The 19,524-nt window shown below is 52.1% G+C and overlaps 2 protein-coding genes across 3 annotated transcripts in view; one reads left to right on the plus strand and one right to left on the minus strand.

The window, feature by feature from the left end:
* Positions 1 to 473: 473 nt before the first annotated feature.
* LOC111758393 (uncharacterized) lies at positions 474 to 7,809 on the plus strand. Its single transcript, XM_063236019.1, has 3 exons — positions 474 to 479; positions 1,548 to 2,362; positions 2,657 to 7,809. The coding sequence occupies exons 1-3, from the start codon at positions 474 to 476 to the stop codon at positions 2,838 to 2,840; spliced, it is 1,005 nt and encodes a 334-aa protein (XP_063092089.1). The 3' UTR covers positions 2,841 to 7,809.
* Positions 7,810 to 11,812: 4,003 nt separating this feature from the next.
* The window catches only part of Arl3 (ADP ribosylation factor like GTPase 3), a 34,571-nt gene continuing 26,859 nt past the window's right edge, over positions 11,813 to 19,524 (minus strand). For both annotated transcript variants that reach the window (XM_063244624.1, XM_063244623.1), the window contains one exon: positions 11,813 to 12,085. In XM_063244624.1, coding sequence (XP_063100694.1) covers positions 12,038 to 12,085 — 48 coding nt within the window. In that variant the 3' untranslated portion in view covers positions 11,813 to 12,037. The remainder of the gene's footprint in view (positions 12,086 to 19,524) is intronic.

Here is a 19,524-nt window from a genome sequence, read left to right on the forward strand (position 1 = left end):
AAGCACTGCAGGGCTGCAGGCTTAGAGGCAAAACAGCTGGGCCCCCACAGGGAGTGGGGCCACTGACCTCCATACTTGTAGATGAGGTGAAGATGGTGCAGGTGAAGAGATGTCTGCATTGCCACTCTTCAGACTCAAGCGCAACAAAACTCATGGCTCCTTCTTAGTTTCAGTGGGAAACAGACCCCAGGAATTTGCATTCCTAACCCCTGGAGATTCCCAGTGCAGGAACTGAGAAGCAAGGCCCTGATCTGAGGGGCTAATCCCTGGGAGATAGGTGGTGGGGTACTGGTGCTTTGCAGATGGCTTGCTCTCCACTTAGCAGCATGATGAGGTTTGTAAGATTTTTTTTTGGATTTTCATTTTTTTTGCTTTTTTTTTTTTTTTTTAAACCAAGGCTTGAACTCATGACCTCATGCTTGCTGGGCAGGCACTTATGCCACTGAGCTATGTCCTCAGCTATGCATTTCGGGATGGCCGTGAGTTCACTTTGTGCTGGTCTCACTCCCAAGAATCTTCCTGCCTCAGCCTTTTGAATGCTGGGCTTTCAAAAGCCACCATCCCTAGCTTTGGGGATTTTTCTGTTTTTGACAGCAGTTAGGATTGAACCCAGGCAGGACCTGCCCCACTGAGCTGCATCCCTGTCCCCCACTTCTTTGTGAGGCAGGGCACTAGGAGTCACACTCAGGACCTCTGCTTACCAGGCAGGTGCTGTACCACTGAGCTAAATCCTCCCACCACTCCTTTTTAATTTTGCTGTTATTCAAACAAGACTCAATTTACAGTCCCCCTACCTTGGCTACCAGATGTTCCAAAAGCCCTGATGTTTTGTGTAAATCTTGTCAGGTGAGCCCATGTGATCCTCCCTTAATAGAAGGCACAGCCTTTGTGGGCACCTCTTTCCTCCTTGTCTGGGGGGACTGGTTAGAGTCCCTGGCAGTTGTCTATGGGTCAGTGGTCCTGGCCAGCCCTAAGAAAATAAAGGGGCAGGCAGGTGATCAGGCTTTGCACCAGCCCAGGGCACAGGAGACACAGAGCCTCCTGATGCCACATCCATCTGTCCTGCAGAATGGGGTTCTGGGCAGGGCAGACCTGTGCTTCATGGGGCCCCCTCCCCAGTCAGGCAGGCAGCGCAGCCAGGAGCAGGAGGGAGATAGCTGCCTCACTGTCCCTCACCTTGCACCTGTGTGGGGAAAAGGAGGGGCTGGTGGTGGTGGCTGAGCAAGGTGGCCCTGCAGCCTGAAATGGGAGGGTGCAGGTGCTGGTGGACAGAATGAGCTTCGCGCACATCTGCTGTCTGTCTCACTGTCCTCCAGTTTGTCATGAGCCCTGGCACATTAACCATGCCAAGAGCTGGAGCCAAGGCAGGAAGCTGCCCAAGCTCTTACCCACTTGGCCTAGTTTCCCTTTGGCTGATGGGCAGTGCCGCTTTTCAGCCACATCCACCACATTCAGCCACAGAGGAGGGAACATGGTAAGAGGGGCTCAAGTCCCACCACCACGCAACCCTAAAGCCACCCTCACAGTGACACAGCACGCAGCTGTAGGGACACTACCGGCTGGCGCAGCCAGGGAAGCAAGGAGATGCTAACCCCATCCAGCTGTCCCCGGCTTTGTTGAAGCAGCTGTCTCACCACCTCCCCAAAGAGTCAGGGGCAAAGGGGGCCCAAAAAGAGCTGGAGCTGCCCCAGGACACTGATGGCTTAGAAGGCTCGCCCCCACCCCCACAGCCAACCCCCATCAGAATGTCCCCAGAGGCCACGGGCCTGTCCTTTCCGAGTAGGGCCAGGTGCCCACCGTGTCTCCCCACTCCGCGGGCCGGGCGGCGGCTCCGGAGGCCCAGATGTGCGGAGCAGGAGGAGGCCAGGCCGGCCTTTCATGTCGCGGCCGCTCCCAGCTGTCCCGGGCGGCCTGCTGCAGCTGCGAAACAGCTGCGAGCGGGGGTGGGGCCGGAAACGCCCCCGCGCCACCGGGGAGGGAAGAGGGCGGGGCGGGGACAGAGCTGGACCCCGCGGCTCCGAGGAAAAGGGCGCCCCGGGGCGGAGCGCCGCGCGGCTCCGCGGCCTCTCTTGCGGGCCTGGCCCGCCTGCTGGCCTTCCTGCGGGGCTCTCCGCAGCCACCCGGTCAGACCTGTATTGTCGTCACTCCCCACCTCGGATACCGCCACCTTCTTCCGGAGCAGAGCGGGGCACGGGGCCCAGCCCAGCCCCACCCCCGCTTTGTACCTGGTGTTCTCGCTGGGGGAAGAGGGGAAAGGAGAGATCCGGACCCCGGGGCTTCTGCGAGAGGATGAAGTGGGGGTGATCTTAAGGGAGCCTGGGGGAGGGGGCCATGACTCCTGGACGTCCGGACCATTTAGGGTGTGAGTATCCCGTGTGTAGTTTTGGAGCTGTCTTCCTTGAAAGCACTTTGGAAGCAGTGGTCGCTAGACCTGGGCCCTGGACCTGCTTCTGGACTGAGTGTCCTGGGCCCCTGCCACCCTGTACAGAGATGCTGGGCCAGGGGTCTGAGGCTTAAATCCTTCAGGGGCAAGATTCTAGAGCCTTCTGCGCTAGCTGCGGTAGCGGGCAGAGCCGTGGGGCAAGAGTCGTAGAAAAGGGAGGCAGGCATTCCCTCAAGAACATCACTGTTTCCCTCCCTGTCCTTTTTTCCCTAGCATTCTGCCTTCAACCTTCCTCCTCTCCATGTCGGGACCTAGACCAGTGACAGTCAGTTTACAATTCCAAGACTCCCTTCCACATCGGAAGTCCTTTCTAAGAACAAGTAGAAATCTGGAGGCAGGTGTGGTGGCGCACATCGTAGTCTCAGCATTCAGGAGGCTGAGGCGAGAGTCACTGTGAGTTCAAGGGCAGCGTGATCCTGTCTGACAACCAAATGACCAATCAAACAAACAAGAATAAAAGAAAAAAAGGGGGCTGGGGATTTAGCTCAGCGGCATAAGTGCCTGCCTTGCAAGCAGGCAGTCGTGAGTTCGATCCCTGGTACCGATAAAAAGGAAAAAGACAAAAAAAAAAATAATAATAATAATAAAAAAAAGAAAAAAAGAAAGATGTGGTGGCCGGAGCTCAGATCCCTGCCATGTTCTCCATGCTATGGGGAAATTGCACACCTGCTTTCCTGCCCTTAATAATTCCTGGACCTGTGATGGACTTCCACGGAACCCTGAGTTCTGAGCTGGAGACTTTTGAGTGCGTCCTCCACAGGAGACCAGTTTTCTCTTATTGCTATGTGGTTTTCTCCCAACTGCTGGAAACTGGGGTATTTATGGCTTTTGTTTGCACTAGATCTCTAGTAATTGGGTCTTCCTGCTTGCTCTGGGCCATAGGTTGGTTTTTTGTTTTTTTGTTTTTTCTTTTTCGTTTTTATCGGTACCAGGGATCGAACTCACGACTGCCTGCTTTCAAGGCAGGCGCTTATGCCACTGAGCTAAATCCCCAGCCCCCCATAGGTTATTTTTCATCAATGTAAATTGCAGATGAAGGTGTGGAGGTGTGTTAGGGGCACCATATGCAGCTCATATGAAGGGGACATTAGCGGTAACATCGAAAATATCTCAACATTGCAAGCTAGAAGTAGACTCTGAGAACTGAGTGGAAGGATTATGCAGACTTCTGGTCAACCTGGAAAAACATGGCAGTCATTTCACTTGTGGGTGTACTGGCTGCCTGACTGGGAACTGGATGTTGTTACCAGCTACCATCCGTGTGCGCCTGCTGCCTGATAAAACAGAAGGGCACAGAAGCAGAAGGTACCTCAGGGCCTAACCGGAACTCACCAGCCACACCAAACTCTGCGAGTGAGTCCTCCAGCAGCTGAGGAGTCCCACACCCCAGGGCTCTGGACTTACTGCTTCTGTGTGGCTGCAAAGCCTCCTTCCTCTGCACAGCCTCCACTGCTCTCCAGACGCAACGAAGGAGCAGAGAGACGACCGCTTGACCTGCTACAGCCAGCACTTAGGCCCCAGAAGCCAGAGCAGGTTCCAGCTCCTGAGGCCAGCTGTATGAACGCCTCACCTGCTGCCTTCCTGGTGTGTAACGCTGGTGGTTTACACTCCAAGCCCCACAGCTTCCATTTCAGCGAGGCCCTAAGCTGCAAATCCCTGGAGAACACAAATTATGAAGTATTTTTGATTTTTTAAACTCTAGCATAGGGAACTGGGGATATAGCTCAGCAGCACAAGCACCAGCCTGACAAGTGCGAGGTTGTGAGTTCGATCCCTGGTACCCAAACTAACTAACTAAATAAATAAAGTCTAACACAGCCAGGTGTGGTCATGCACACTTGTGATCCCAGCACTTGGAAGCTGAAGCAGGAAGATCGCTGCAAGTTCGAGGCCAGCCTGGGTTAGAAAGCGAGTTCTGAACTGCACTGTGAGACCCTGTCTCAAAAAGACAAAATAAAATAAAATATAAAATAAAAATCTAGCACAGTGTTTCATTCATTCATTCCTACAGAACTCACTGGGAGCTTCTGGTACACAGCCTTGCTCCAGTATGAAAACAGTGGCACTGAACAGGACAGACTTTGCCACTGCAGAGCTCAATTTCCTTCATGGGTGAGGAAGGAGCAGAAGATGCTCGGCAAGTGTGAGCTGGAGAGTTGGCTGTGAGTGCCACAAAGGAGAAGAAACTTTCTAGAAGGAGACAGTTGGGGAAGGTAACATTCACCAGAAACCTCAAGAACGTCATGGGGCAAGATCTGGAGACATTTGGAACAAAAATGTTGCCTCAGCAGAGGACTCATTTCAGGAAACTCAGGAGTGAGTGTGGCTGGAAGGAGTGGGAACACAGCAGTTGGTGACAAGGCCAGGGAGACAGTGAGGGGACAGAGTCAGCACAGGTTGATTCTAGGATGCAGTATATGCCTGCACTCCCACCACAGTCTGGGAGGCTGAGGCAAAAGGGTCCCAATTTCCAGCCCTAGGTCAACCTAGTGACTTGGTACAATTTTGTCTCAAAATTAAAAATAAGTAAGGGATAAGGCTAGGGATGTGCAAAGATCCAATCCTTAACGTTGAAAAAAACTAGGTTAAGGTTAGATCAGAGGGCCTTGAACGCCAGGCCAATTGGCTTGAGCATGCTCTAGCAGCAAAGGTTCTGAAGGGCTCTGAGCCCAGGAGCTGCCTTTTAGCATGAGGGCTCCACCAAGGAGTGGTCAAGGGGAGGAGAGAGGAGTCCCTGTGAGCAGGAACAAAGAGGTGGGGGCACAGGAACACCCACCCTCTGGAAGCCAGGGCCAGGCCTTCTCCTTCCCTGCAAGTCAGCAGAAAACCCCAGCTCGGCTCAGGAAGGCGGCACAGAGCCAGGGATGCTGAAAAAGCTGGAGCAGCAGCAAGATGCCATTGTGTGTCTCCAATCAAGAGGCTTCAGAGGAAATCAAAAGCACCACCTGGGGAAATGGTGTGGCCCTCTCTCTGAAACACCCGGACTTCTGCCTCCAAAATGGGTCAAATGAAGGCTGTGGGCATGGTTGGGGGGTGGGTGTGCTGGGAGGGTGTCTGGGGCTCACAGCAGCCTGGCCTCAGGTCCACAGCTGTCCTGGCACAGGGGCTGGCAGCAGCTGCGGATGGGATGGGGGTGATGGGAGCATCATCTGCACCACCCATGGGTCTGGATAATGCCTGTGGTGCTGCTGCTTCCTGTTCTTCGGGGCCCATGGGATCAAGTCAGTGCAACGGGCAGGCAGGGTGCAGGGCCCATTCCTGGATAGGGGTGGGGGCTGCACCAGCATCCTCCCTGTGCCACTCTGCTGCCTCTCCCCCGTGAGATTTAGTCCAGTGGCACAAGCGCCAAGTGTACCAGCACCAAAAGAAAAGAAAAGAAAAAAGAAAAAAATCTCCAGTGGAGTGAGTCAAGGTGAACCTAGGCTGAATTTTGCTTCTCTACCCAGCATAGGAGCAGGGTAACACAAAGAGGAGACCTGTGCTGGGCTGGGTCCCCTAGTCCTGGGATAATGTTGCCAACAAACCAAAGCTTCTGAGTCATGTCTTTCCAGGGGCCATCTGTGGTGTCCAAGCAGGACAACTGGCCCTGTCATCTGGAAGCTCAGGGAAAACTCCACTCATATTCAGAAGCCCCACAGCAGGCATACCATGCACCTTAGACAGCTCAGAGGGGCTGGGGGTGTGCCAGTCCGAAATGCTTCACCCTGACCTCCTGCAGCAGAGGAGGCCAGACAGGAGGCTGCTGAGCTCCAGCCCCCAAGAGTAGGTATGCATGTGGCTGGGGACTGGCTGCAGGGAAGTGCCGTAGACCCAGTTGGGCCGCTGCCAGTGTGGTTTGTGCCCAACGCAAGTGACTCCCTTCATTTCAGGGAAGGGGGTGCTAAAGCAGCAGCAGAAGGGTCCCATGGGCCCTGGCAGGGCAGGCGGTGAAGAGTCAGTTGCTCACCTGTGTCTGGAGCCCACTCTCCCGATGATCCTGCAGAACTTCTCATTGGTCAGGACTTTGTCCTGGAGAAAAAGGACTTAGAGCAGGGAGCCAAAAGGACCCCAGTGAAACCACTCCCTAGCTGTGGACTTCCCGTAAAGTGCCTCAAACTCTGCAAGTCTCGGTGTCCTATCTGGGAGCAGTCTGGGAGCAGGGGATAGTAACTGTCCAGTAGGCACAGGAATCTGCTCAGCTGTTGCTAAAGGGATAGCGGTTTGCACTGCGCCTTCTCCTTGGGCCTCAGGTACCCCTGCAAGCACCTCCATCCTGCCTTGGCCGGCTCCTTCATTAATACTTCATTTCTTTAGCAAAGGCACTTTGTCCATGCGTCATCCCTGTGCATGCTAAGAAACTCTCCCTGTCTTTCTGTGCAGAATTCCTTCCATTTTTTGAGAGCAGAGCCTTAGAAGAAGTAAAAGAAAGACGGTATCTTGGACCCAGCCAACAGACACGGATTTGAATTCTACCTCTATTTCCTAGGTGATCCTGGCTGAGGGATTCACACTCTGTGACATTTTCCCTGGTCTCTGATTGTGGCTGGCAACATTGACGGTTACTAATGTCTTTGCAAGGCCTCAGTAAGATAATAAGTGCAAAGTTCCTGGCATGAGTGGGCACTGCACAGTTCTTCCTGAACTGATACCACTGGGGTTGGCTGCTGGCTGTCCAAGTTCCAAGTCCCATGTCCCTGCACGAGACCTGCTGCACGGCTGCAGCATGCTTTCTGTTCCTGTCTGCTCCTGGTGGCTGCAGCACTGTGTTCTGCAGTGCTGGAAAGGGAAATTACAGAACAGATTGCAGTTGGGGTGGGGGGCAGGGTCCCTAACATGCAGCCTACTGAGCTCTATGCTGTGTTTCTGCCTGGAGCCAACCAGGAGTCTCCACTGGAACCTGCTCCACTCCCTAGGATCACGGCTGCAGGGGCCTGGACACCCCCCCCCCAACCAGGGCTGCCAGCAGGTGGGGACTAGCTTGCCCCTTGTTTGTTGCTTTGAAAGTCACAGAACCACAGAGGAAGGGTTGGAGGCGGACCCTGGGTTTAGGAATTCCTGCTAGTTACCATGCCGGCTACCGGGTGATTTCTACACTGTACACACACAATCTTCTCTAATCCTCTGGACAACAAGATGATTATTACAGATAAAGAAACTACGGGGCAGTGTGTTCTACTGTGGCTTAGGCATTGCCCTGAGTCCTGGCATTTAATTTACATTATTTCTTTCTCCTGCCTCTTCTGCCCGTTTCGTAGATGAGGAGGCACAGCATGCTCAGGACTGGAGGACAGCACTTTGCCTGCAGTCACAGAGCGGACCTATGGGTGGGATGAGGCAGGGTTGAATCTGGGTCTCTCTGGCTCCAGAGAATAAATGTTTTAACTGAACGGCGTTGTCCCCTTATTGAGTCCTGGGTAGGGCTGTGAGATTCACTGAAACAAAAACAAAAACCAGGATGGCCAGTTAAACTTGAATTTCAGAGTAGCAATGAATTTTCCTGAGTATTGAAATGATGTCACAGCTGGACGTGGTGGCATTCACCTATACTCTCAGCACTCGGGAGACTGAGGCGGTCTGCCTTCAGTTCCAGACCATCCTGTGCTACACTGTGAGTCGGAGTCCAAGGCCAGCCTGAATTAGGGTTCCAAAAAAGCCAAAATAAATAAATAAAAATGATGCCACAAATATTTCAAGGGGAATTTAATTTTTTTTTTTTTATCAGTACCGGGGATCGAACTCAGTGCCACATACTTGCAAGGCAGGTGCTTATGCCGCTGAGCTAAATCCCCAGCCCCCAGGGGAATTTAAAAATTAAACATTATTCACTTTTGGGGGGGCACCAGAAATTGAACTCAAGACTTTGCACTTGCCAGGCAAGGCGCTTGTGCCGCTGAGCTAAATCCCTTGCCCCACACTATTCACTTTTTAGAAACACATCTTCATTGTTTACCTGAAACTGGAGTGGAACTGAATGTCCCATGATGTTCCAGGGACCCTCAGGCCCTCTCTCCTGTCTCTGGTGCCCCACTCCTGTCAACAGCCTGTCTGTTAAGCGCAGGGCCCTCTGGGCCAGTGGGGCAGTGGCCTCTGGAAGCTGCTAGAGGGGTGGTCTCGGTCTTTGGCCCCGAAACCCTAGTCCTGTCACCAGATTCCAGGGAGCTCCCTCACAGGAAGGCCCAGGGCCAGGACTGCGGAGCAGTGAGCCTCCTGCCAGCCCCACTTTCCCAGTGTGTGTGTGTGTGTGTGTCTCCTTTCTTGGTTTTTCGAGGCTGACATTGTACAAAGGGTGCCATAAAATCTAAGGCTGTGCTCCTATAGTGGGACAGACAACATCCAACAGCTGGGATGAGTGGCCTATGGGACAGTGCTAACCAGTATGGGACGGGACTGAGGGCTGAAGCTGGGGAGGCGGGCCGTTCACAGCATGGTGTTTTGGGTTTTGTGGGAACCGAAGTATGTTCTGCTATGGAGCTCCATCCCCCGCCCTCTTTACTGGTTTTTGTTTTTGAGACAAGGCTCACTGTTAGTTCAGGCTCACTGTGTAACTCAGCAGTGATCCTCCTGCCTCAGCCTCCAGAGTGCTGGGATTGCAGGTGTGCGCCACTGTGTCCAGCCCATTCAGTTTTTGTGCTCCAGAGGTGGCCGCTGAGCCAGGCTTCTAGCTCCATTTGCCATTAGGGCTTGGTTCACTGAGGCAAACGCCCGTCTCCTCAGCTGTGAAGCCACACAAGTGGAGGAGCCTGAGGAAGGCTGGTGGCCAGGCTGCTGCTAGTGGTGTCAGCACCCACACCACCCAGTGAGTGGAGATGAGGGGCTCCCTGCGCCCCTGAGGTTCTGCAAAGACCAGAGCGCATCCAGGAGGCCTTGGTCCCAGCTACACTTTATTTGTCACACTCTTGACAGACGCCTAAATTATATGCTGAGCTTTTCGCATGACCAAACACCACGTGCCTTCTTTGATTATCAGTTTCAAAGGGGACTATAAAAAAAGAACCTCTCGCTGGATCAGACTGAACCCTGAAACCACACAGAGCACAGAGCTAAAAATAAAAGGAAGGGAAGGAGAGAGAAATCAAAGCCCATTGTGATGGGGACTCAGGGACAGTCCTGGTGAGGGGGACGTGGTATCACCCTCTGGGCCATGCTGGATCAGGAGCGGCCACTAGGGAGGGTGGGGCACAGAATGGCATAAAAATAGTTACCGCTTTGGTCTAGAAGGGAATAAAAACGTTTGTGAAAAAACAGGACAGCAGGAAATGAAGCCCAAGGAGGGAGGACGGGTAAGGCTCGGTGCTGTCCACAGCTCCCGGGGCTGCGGACGACTCTACCGCTAGCACTGTGCTAACCTCTGGCAGAATCAGCTGTGTGCTGACATGTTCCCAGGCACAGCCCACATGCACACCTTCGTTTCCATAGTAACCAACGGAGAGTAAGGGGAAAGGGTGTGCTGCAGAGGCACAGGGAAGCCAGCCCAAAGCAGCCCAAAGCAGTGGGTGGGGAGGAGGGCCAACCTTTTCCCATAGCTGTCTGTAGCCTGTACCCCACCCCCAGCACACCCAGTAGAGGGCTCTGAGGGTGTGCTTTCAGGTTGTATCCTAGTCAGGGCGTGGAGGGTGTGGTGGCCTAGGCAGGACCGAGACTTTACAGCATTTCTTGTGGTGAATGAGAGCCCTTCCGCTCTGCCTTTTCCAGGCCCCTCTCATCTACCCCCAACCCCTGGAGGGTTCAGCAGGGCTCACAGGGAACATGTGACGTACACAGTGGCACTGTGTCTCTGGCTGAAAAGCAAAAGTGAGCATTTCCAGAGGCTGTGATCAGAGCAGGGCAAGCAGCTCCTGCCTCTGGCTGGAGCCTGTGGAGAGCAATTTAGAGCAGTTCGAAAAGCTGGTGTTGAGAGACTAAAAATATTTTACAGCCTGTCCACTGCAAAGTCACTGTGCCCTGACTGCAGTGCTCCAAAACTACAGACCTCAAAGCAGGGGTTCTGCCCTTCAGATAAAATACCTGGGACACTATGTGGAAAGAAAACAGTTTTCAAGGGCCGAAGCCTGTTTGCAGGCTGGGTGGTAGAAGAGTGCTTTGGATTCCTCACAGTTGTTTTGCCAACAGCTGGACAAGAGCTTGGGGGCCCAGGAGTCCAGTGGTGGAAAAATCTCACCTTTGTTTTACCAGCCCTTATAGGCCTGTCCAGAGCACCCCAAGGCTTTTCCTGGTCAGCTCTGTTCATGGCTTTCATCCCAAACTGCCTTTGAAACTGGCCAGGCCCTTCCTTTCCTCAGACTCCTCAGAAAACGGGGTCCTGAGGATGCCCCTTCTGTCCCACCCATGCCTCAGTAGGTTCACAAGAGCCTACTCCTGGGTGAGGAGGCAGCTGGCCTCCCGGGACCACCAGGCTCCAGACAGTCTCTCATTCATTCTCTGCAAACCCTGTGCTCTAGCCCCAAACAGAGCTTAATTCAGGAGCTGGCCTGCTTTCCCATGGCTGACACCAGGGATTTCTGGAAGTTCAGGGGAACAGCTCTGCCATTTCTCTCCAATCAATGGGACACATCCTGCTGGAGAGGCAGGGGGACCAGCAGGTGGGGGAGCTGCTTCCCTGGACTCCACCTGCAATCATCCCCACTCTTCCAGGCAGGCAGCAAAGCCTCTTGGCTGGCGGGTGGCAGCTTCCCATACCTCCTCCTTGCCAGCACTGTAAAAACTGATCTTAAGATCGATCTGCCTGGCCTATCTCAGTGGAGCCAGCTCATGGTAAAGCTGCATTTATTTTTAAAATCTGATAGCAGTGGTCTATTGTGATCATTTAGACACAGAATTCTTTGAGCTTTGGAAATCCCTTCCATAGGACTGTGGCTGGGAGAAGCCAGCTAATCTCAGAGCGCTGCTCCCTGCTCCACTGAGCTGGAGAAAGCCTGTTTACACTAGCCTAAGCCCTCCATGTGACGGCTTTTTAAGGACTTTGTAATTTTTCCGAAATTAAACCTCCCTCCTCTCCTTACATTCCTGGTGTCATTACAGTCAAAGTCCCAAGAACCTGCTTGGCGGGTGGGGAGCATTTCTGCAGTGACCAGTCGGTTACAGGGTCTCCTTCAGGCACAAGATGGTTGAATCATCTGCTGTCCCCTTCCTTCCCTCTGCCACAGACTGAGCCAGAGCTTGGGTGACGGGGGAAGATCACCAGCAGCACCGCAAACCTGTCTGTGTTGTGGACCATGGAGTGAGGGAGCTACGGGGTGGCTCAGGAGACTCAGGGCCTTGGCCTTCACAGCTCTTTTTTTTTGGTTTCAAGGAGAAAGCCCACTGGAATTGTCTAAACTGCAGTGCACTCTTGCTCACTTAAAGGATCTCATTTTTTAACCGTGTGCTCTGAGACATTTAATACTATTTCAATTACGCAGAGGAAATAATGTAATTCTTTTATTTGAAAAGTGATGCTGGACTTCAGCAGTCAGCTAGACCTACTGCTGGACTGGGGACTCTTTTGGACCTGGGTTGCTCTCTTCAAACAGCTGCTGCCACACACAGATGGAAAAACATTTGGTCAGAAAGCAGCAAATCAGTGTTTCCAGCACTGAATTCGGCTCCCGCAGCTCCTGTGTCTCTGTGTGTCTGATTTTATTTCTTTTTTGCACTGACGTTTCTGCAGACCCAGTTCATGCCATCCTTTGGAGAAAATGGGCAGAGAAAGACAAGGTTAGCTGCAATAGCGGCCCTCACCCTCCAATGGGGGAGGGCTCCTGTCCTCCCTTCAGGGACCTCCATGACGTTAGGGGCCACCTGTGTGGCCAGGGCCAGCAACCTTGTGGGAGGAGAAGGGCCCTGAGAGCAGAGGAGATGGGAAGGGCACACCCAGAGCCTGAACTTGAGATGGGGCCTCAGGAACTCCCTCTGAAGAAACAGACACATCTGGACCAACACCTGCTGAAGTGCTATCAGGAAAGATTCCAGCCATTTTTGGCTTTTTCTAAAAGCTGCTCTTTGTGAGGGCATCCAATTCAGTGAGCCGCCCTTCTGGTGCCCCTGTGTTTACAGTGTGACAGTGTATACTCGGGTTAAATTAAATTTTCTTTTTGGGAAAACAAGCCCTTTGCAGTGTTAGACAACACACTGGGGTCATGCACATTTTTTTCCCTAGCACTAGACAAGGTTTAAAGGGGCCTGGCCTGCTTTCTGGTAGCTTTAAGTGGCTTGAGCAGAGGGACAGGGAGAAGGGTCCCTGAGAGGCACAGTAACCTTGGAGGTGACTTCTTTTGGAAGGTTGCAGAGAGACTGAGGGAAGATGTGAACAAGGCCCACAGCTACCTGGCAGGCAGCTGATTTCTCCCGTACACCAGTCCTGTCAGATGCGGCCTCCCTTTCAGCCCCCTCTGGGGCACAAGGAGCCCCCTCCAGCCCCAGCTGCAGACCTCCAAGGACCCTGCATGCCCCCACAGGAGCCCAGATCAAACTTGGTGGCTCCTTCCAGTGCCCCTTTCTGTACCCAGGTCCCACACATTCACTCTCAGGCACCCAGAGGTGCCCCCCATTTCCTGTGCCCTGGACAGAGCAGGGGACTCCAAGCAGCTGAGACAGCTTATGGTAATGAACGTCAGCTGATGCCCTTGCCACTTGGAACATCAACCCCACAAATAACGCGTTCTGTGCAATGCAGCCACCAGGCGGACAGGGATCTGGACTCCGCCAGGTGCTGTTGGGCCAAGGCAGGAACCAGGTCATCTGGGTGGGCTGTCAGGGCCCTGTCTAGGGTGGCTGGCAGAGATGAGTGGGGGGCTGCTCAAGGTCTCCAATCCCACCTGTATCAGCGTTGTGCTCAGAAAAGCTGAGGCCAATGTTAAAGTCATTTCATGAAAAGGATAAATTTAAAGAGAAGCACATTTACTTTTAGCAGCTAATTGGTTTCTAGCAAAACAATGCTCACCTGCCAGGAGACAGAAAAGATTTCACCAACACAGGGGAGAAGGGCAAGCCATGTTGCCTGCCTTGGAGCTGAGCAGCTCACACCCAGAGATGGCTTGGCCGTCTCCTTTCTTTGAGAGATGCCCATCACATCAGCTTCTGAGAAAGCAAGGACCATGCTCCCCTGCGATGTGACACCATGCTATCTTTTCTTGTTTTTCTTTTTTTTTTTGTCTTTTTCGTTTTTATCGGTACCAGGGAGCGAACTCCCAACTGCCTGCTTGCAAGGCAGGTGCTTATGCCGCTGAGCGAAATCCTCAGCCCCTATCTTTTCTTGTTTTACAGTCGAGGCAGGAGCGGCTGCCTTTAGTACAAGTAACTGAACGTGAGTGCAGGCAGAGATAGGAAACACCAACTCTGCTGCAGCACTGGAGACAAGAGGGCAGTGGCTGAACCCTCTGTGGAGGTGCAGGCTGAGCAAGGCAAGCAAGCTGAGGGAGGCTCTTCCAGCTCCACCCTGGCCACAAAGGGCGCCTGGCCCCCCAACCTGGGAGTCCCACACCCAAAGTCAGGGGGCTGGGCTTGGAAGAGAACCTGAAGAGGTGGACGTGGGAGGCATGGAGGACAGACCACAGTGCTGACACCCCGTAAATTACATCATTAGCTTCTGGGACAGGAAGTCCCAGTCATGGAAACTGGCTTGAGGCTGGCCTGCAACATGCTGCACAGACACACCAGGGCCTGAAACGAGGAGCACTACACTATGTCCCTGCCCTTCTGAAACACTTTCCTTTTTTAATTTTTGAGACTGGTCATACAACACTGCCCAGCTGGCCTTGAACTTTCCACGGGCCTCCCTGGGGCTGGAATTCCAGGCATGTGTGTGGCTCCGTGCCTGGCCCACACTTTCTCTCCTAAACTACTCCTTGTGACTGCTGGCTGGCACTGCAGTGGGTGTTGTTTCAGTGTCTGTATCACAGATGAGGGAGGCGAAGCACACAGCGGCCGGAGCAGGCGGGCTGCGCAGCCAGGTGGCCTCACGCCAGCCGGGCCCTGCTCCCATCTGTGGCTGTGGGCAACAGCTGCAGAAGAGGCTCTGACTGCAGCGTAGAGAAGTTGGGAGTGCCTGGAGGGGAGAACGAGGGGCCCTCCTCCGGCTTTCTTCCTCACTCCTTCTGAACAGTAGAGGCAGGGTGGGCGGAGCCCCAGCAGGGTACCCTGTAGCCCTGAGAACTCTGAATGAGGACTGAGGGCTGCCAGGGATCCAGGCCCTGGTTGTATGACCCCAGCATCTTCCCCATCCACCAAGTCCACCTCCTCCTGTGAGGTTAACTGCTAATGCAGGACTTTTCTGCCTTTTTTTTTTTTTTGGTACTGGGAATCAAACTCAGGATCCTGTGCTTGACAGGCAGGTGCCTGTGCCACTGAGCTAAATCCCTGGCCCTCGCTTTTTTATGTAAATCAATGGCCCATCATTCTGCCTTTCACCTGGCCAGACCTTGTTTTTATAAAATACAGCAGACAAAGGGATCACTTACTTGAAGCAGAATTCTGCTCTGCCTCTGAAGAAGGAAAGAACCAACAGGTTACTTAATGGCTGCACCTTTATTGTTAAAACTGGTTTGACCAATTCCCTGCGCATTTGCTCTTCATTATGGGATAACGCTGTCACAAACAGCCCCTGCTTCCTTCCTCAAACATACCTTCCCTGAGCAGTCTCGCTGAAACTGAATCTGAACTGATCACCTTCAATTCAGTAACAGAGTCAGAAACATAACAGGACTTCGAAGACTGCGCTTTGTGCGGCCTCCTCTGCACCGCAGTCTTATTCCCACAGTGACCACTGGGGAGCAGAAGCAGCCCCAGCCCTGCCTGCTAGGGCTGCAGGCGGCCATGTCCTTTTGTGGGAAGAATGGTCTCCAGCTGCCCTGCTCTTTTGAATCTGCTCTCAGGCCAGGGCGTCCACCAATGTGGGCCGCTTGGAAGGAAGCAGTGCAGACATGGTCAGATGGGTCTGGTTTGTAAAGCCACGGTGACTCTGCGGTCACTTCATTAAACTGCTTTAAGATGATGCACAACTCAGGCCCATGCCAGGCAATGTCGCCTGTCCCATTGTGCCATTAGGCCCCCAGGGTCAAGAAGCAGCTGGATGGAGCATCCATAAAATATTGCTTGCTATTAGTATTTTTCTAGTGACAAAGGGCACGGCACCAGGGAGGCAGCAAATCACACGGACTGAGCTTGCTTTCTCAGTGTACAGAAAGGCTTCAAAAGTTAAAAATACAGGTCTGACTCACAGAGAAGCAATTCTGTGTACGGGTGGAACAGGTAAAAGCTGAGGCTGGGCAGAGGTGGCAGCAGAGTCTATGGGGAGGCGCCATGAGGACTGAACCCAGCTTCCACACTGAGCTACATTCCCAGCCCTTTGGTTTTCTATCTTGAGACCAGGTCTCACTGAAGTCACCAGCTGCTTAGGCTGGGCTCACATTCAGACTGCTGGAGACGCTGTCTATGTGCAGGATGCAGCACAAGGCTACTGTGACTCAGATTTCCACTTCAGTTTGGAGAAGGACAAGAGGGAACAGGAGGCAAACAGAGGACAAAAAGGTGAGTGTGAGGTGGGACAGACTGGGGAGCAGCGCACAGGGGGTGCTCTGCTGGGTAAAACCATTGGTGCACACAGGTGCTCTGTGGTGACCATGGCCACAGGTCAGGTTAAAAACTGCTGATCTTCCTTGACATGGTGGTGTGTACCTAATCCTGACTCTCTGGGGGCTGAGGCGGGAGGATCGCAAGCTTCTGCTTAGCCTTGGCTCAAATGTAAGCCAATCTCAAAATGAAAATATGAAAGAGGCCTGGGGCTGTAGCTCTATGTGAAGGTATTAGACTCAATCCCCAGTACAGCATAAAACTGAAACCAAACACAACAAAACTCTACAAACAACAGTGACTGGGACTCCAGAGCCAGGACTCAGCCTCCTGTGCACTGCAGCTCGACATGTGCGCCCACACTCAGAGCAGCCTGCGTGCCGTCAGAACTGTGAAGCCTGCTGGACCAAGTAGTGTCCAGTCATTTCTGTGGCTCCCTGTTGCTCATCAGCTTCTAGGGAATGGAGGAGGGCAGGGAGGATGAAATTGGAATCTAGAGAACTTTAATGAAGATTGCACAGGATCAAGTCTGACAGTGAATCTTAAACAGTTTTATCCCCTGGACGTTTTCCCTGTGAGGTTAGTCGTCCACTGTTGAGAACACTGCGTGCCGTGAGCAGCCTGCGTGCTTCTGTCCAGGGCAGGTGGAAACCAGGCCGGCTGGTGGACAGAACCCAGGGAGGAGGGACACAGCCTGTCAGGGCCTCACAGCGGGAGGCATTTTCATAGAGGAATTCCTTGCCCTTTCCCTGGTTCCCAAAGATTACTACTAAAGGACATTAGACAGCAGATTCCCTCTTAATTAACATTTTTATTAAATAACCCACTTCAAATAATGGCTAAATTCTCTAAATTTATATCATTCTATTAACCATACTCTAATCTCATTAACCTTGAAACCCCAGTCTTAACTATTCAGTTCTATACACCATGGTCTATCTACTAAGCTCATTAAGTGACCTTCAAACTACTACCCCACCTTACAAAGTCACTATTGTTTTTTCTCCTCATAGTTCTTTGCTGGATCCCTCACATTTTTCTTTTTTTTTTTTTTTTTTTTTTTTTTGTCTTTTTGAGACAGGTCTCTCTATGCACTTTAGGCTGGTCTTGAGCTCACTTTGTAGCCTAGGCTGGTCTTGAACTCGCAATGATCCTCCTGTCTCAGCCTCCCAAGTGTTGGGATTACAGGTGTGAGCCACCACGCCTGGCTTACGTTTTTCTTTTTCTTTAACTTTTTTTTTTTTTGTGGTGCTGTGGATGGAACCCAGGGCCTGCCAGGTAGGTGTTCAACCCTGAGCTCACCCCAAATTCTGGGTCTCCTGAAATCACTTCCTGTGAAGCTAGATGCTGCAGGCCTGACTGGCAACCTCACAAAACTAGAGCCTACAGACCCCGCTCAGGCTACTCACACAGCCCTCTTACTGCCTCCGCCCTTGTCTGCTACCTGTCTGCTTTCTCCTACCTGTCTGCTAGCTTGCAGTCTCTTTTTTGGCCTCGTGATCTTCCAAGGGGTTGGGGCTGCAGCTCAGTGACCGAGGGCCTGTGTGGTGCGTGTGAGGCCTGTGTGGTGCGTGTGAGGCCTGTGTCTTATCCTAGCATCACGGAAAGGAGAAAAAGAACACATAGGCATTGACGGCTTGTGGGCCACCCAACCAGGAGCGTGGCACTCTCTCCTGAGCATCGGGGATGGGGAAGGGCCGTGGGCAGTGCCAGGTTCCTTGGAGGTGCCCCGACCTCAGCACCACTGCTCCTCTCCACACCCTGCAATGAACGTGCCCACAAGAAGGATCTCTGGTCTTTGGACCACCTTTACCAGCCCAGCCCAGGACTCTCTCCTCAGACACCCAGCGAGCTAGCAGGGCAGCGCTCCTGCTGGGAAGTTTGGAGAAACTCGAGTAAGCAGCCCTGGGCGGGAGGCAGAGTGCCTGTCCGCAAGAGCAAGGCTTGGGGTTGGATTCTCAGTACCATCAAGGAGAAAGACACACTGTGGCGGTCTTTTCCTGAGCTATGTTTTCATCACAGCAACCAGAGGCTTCTGGAAACAACCCTATGTATGTACAACTGGAGGAAAGCTGACTTTTAAAAGGTAGGCAGTAAGCTAGGTGTGGTGGTACATGACTATATTAGCTATACTTGGGAGGCTGAGGCAGGAGGAACATCTTGAGTCTGGGACTAGCCTGGGCTACATGGCCTTACTGTCTCAAAAAACCAACCTTCCCGCCAAAAAAAGTAGGCTGTAACAGGAAGAAGTAAACATAATTATCAGATTTTACTTATTCAAACAATTCCTGGCAGTTGAGTGCAGTGGGGCATACTCTGCAAAACTGAGGCAGGAGGATTTATGTTTGAGTATAGCCTGGCTATGCAGAGATTTAGCAGAACTGTCTCAAAATTAAAAGCCTTGCCAGCACTCAGGAGGCTGAGGCAGGAGGATTGCTGAGTCTGAGACTAGTACAGGCTACACATGAGACCCTGTCTCAACCCCTCTTTATGAAAAAACAAATCCCTTAGATAGACAGATGAAATAACTTCTGGGACAGCAATTTTATAAAAAAGACTATAATAGAAAAAATATTCTTTTTCTCCTAGGGGCTTTGCACTGAGTTACTTCCTCAGCTTTTTTGTTTTGTTTTGTTTTGAGACAAGGTCTTGCTAAATTGCCCAAGCTGAGCCTGAATTTGTGCTCTTCTTGCCTCAGTCTTTCAGAGTGTTACACACAGATGCCACCACATCTGACTCGACTGCTATCATTAATGGTAATCAATCCTTATCCCAAAAAGAGGTTTACAGTTTTTAAAAAAAATTTTCCGGTGGTGTTGGGACTGAATTCTGGGCCTTCACACTAACCTATATGCTCAGCCCCTTTTAATTTCTGTTTTGAGACAGTGTCTTATTAAATTGCCTAAATTTATACCAGGTATGGAGGCATACACCTGTAATATCAGCACACTGGAGGCTGAGGCAGGAAAACCGATGAGCTCAAGGCCAACAGTACTGCATAGTGAGACTCTGTCTCAAAAAAAAAGAAAGAAAGAAAGAACGAAAGAAAGCCAGAACAAAACAAAACTTTACTTAAACTGGGCTCTAAGTTGCAACGGCCAGGCTTGGGATATAGCTCACAGCACAGCAAGTGTGAGGTCATGAGTCCAATCCCTGGTGCAGCAGCAGCAAAAGAAGAGGAGGAGGAGGAAGAAAAAAGCAATTGTCCTGTCTCAGCCTCCCAGAACACCAGAATTACAGATGTACAAATCTACGCACAGCTCCTCGTGCCCCTCCCCTCCTCTCACACTGGGGACTAACCCAGAGCCTTTGCACATAGCTACATCCTCAGCCTGTTTTATTTTTTATTTTGAGATGGGCATCTCACTAAATAATTTTCCCATGGTGAACTCGAATTTACAATCCTCCTGCCTCAGCTTCCCAGAATGTTGGGATTACAGGCAAGAACCAAGCCCCACTCTCCCTTTTTAACTTTATATAACTTAATGTAATTAAGATGGAGAATGTTACTTTTACAATCAGCACAACAGGACCTAGAGAACTCTGGAAAATGAGGA

The sequence above is a fragment of the Cavia porcellus genome, unplaced genomic scaffold (assembly GCF_034190915.1).
Source record: "Cavia porcellus strain 051 isolate PalLab524CR breed Dunkin Hartley unplaced genomic scaffold, mCavPor4.1 scaffold_2, whole genome shotgun sequence".
Taxonomy (NCBI): Eukaryota; Metazoa; Chordata; class Mammalia; order Rodentia; family Caviidae; genus Cavia; species Cavia porcellus.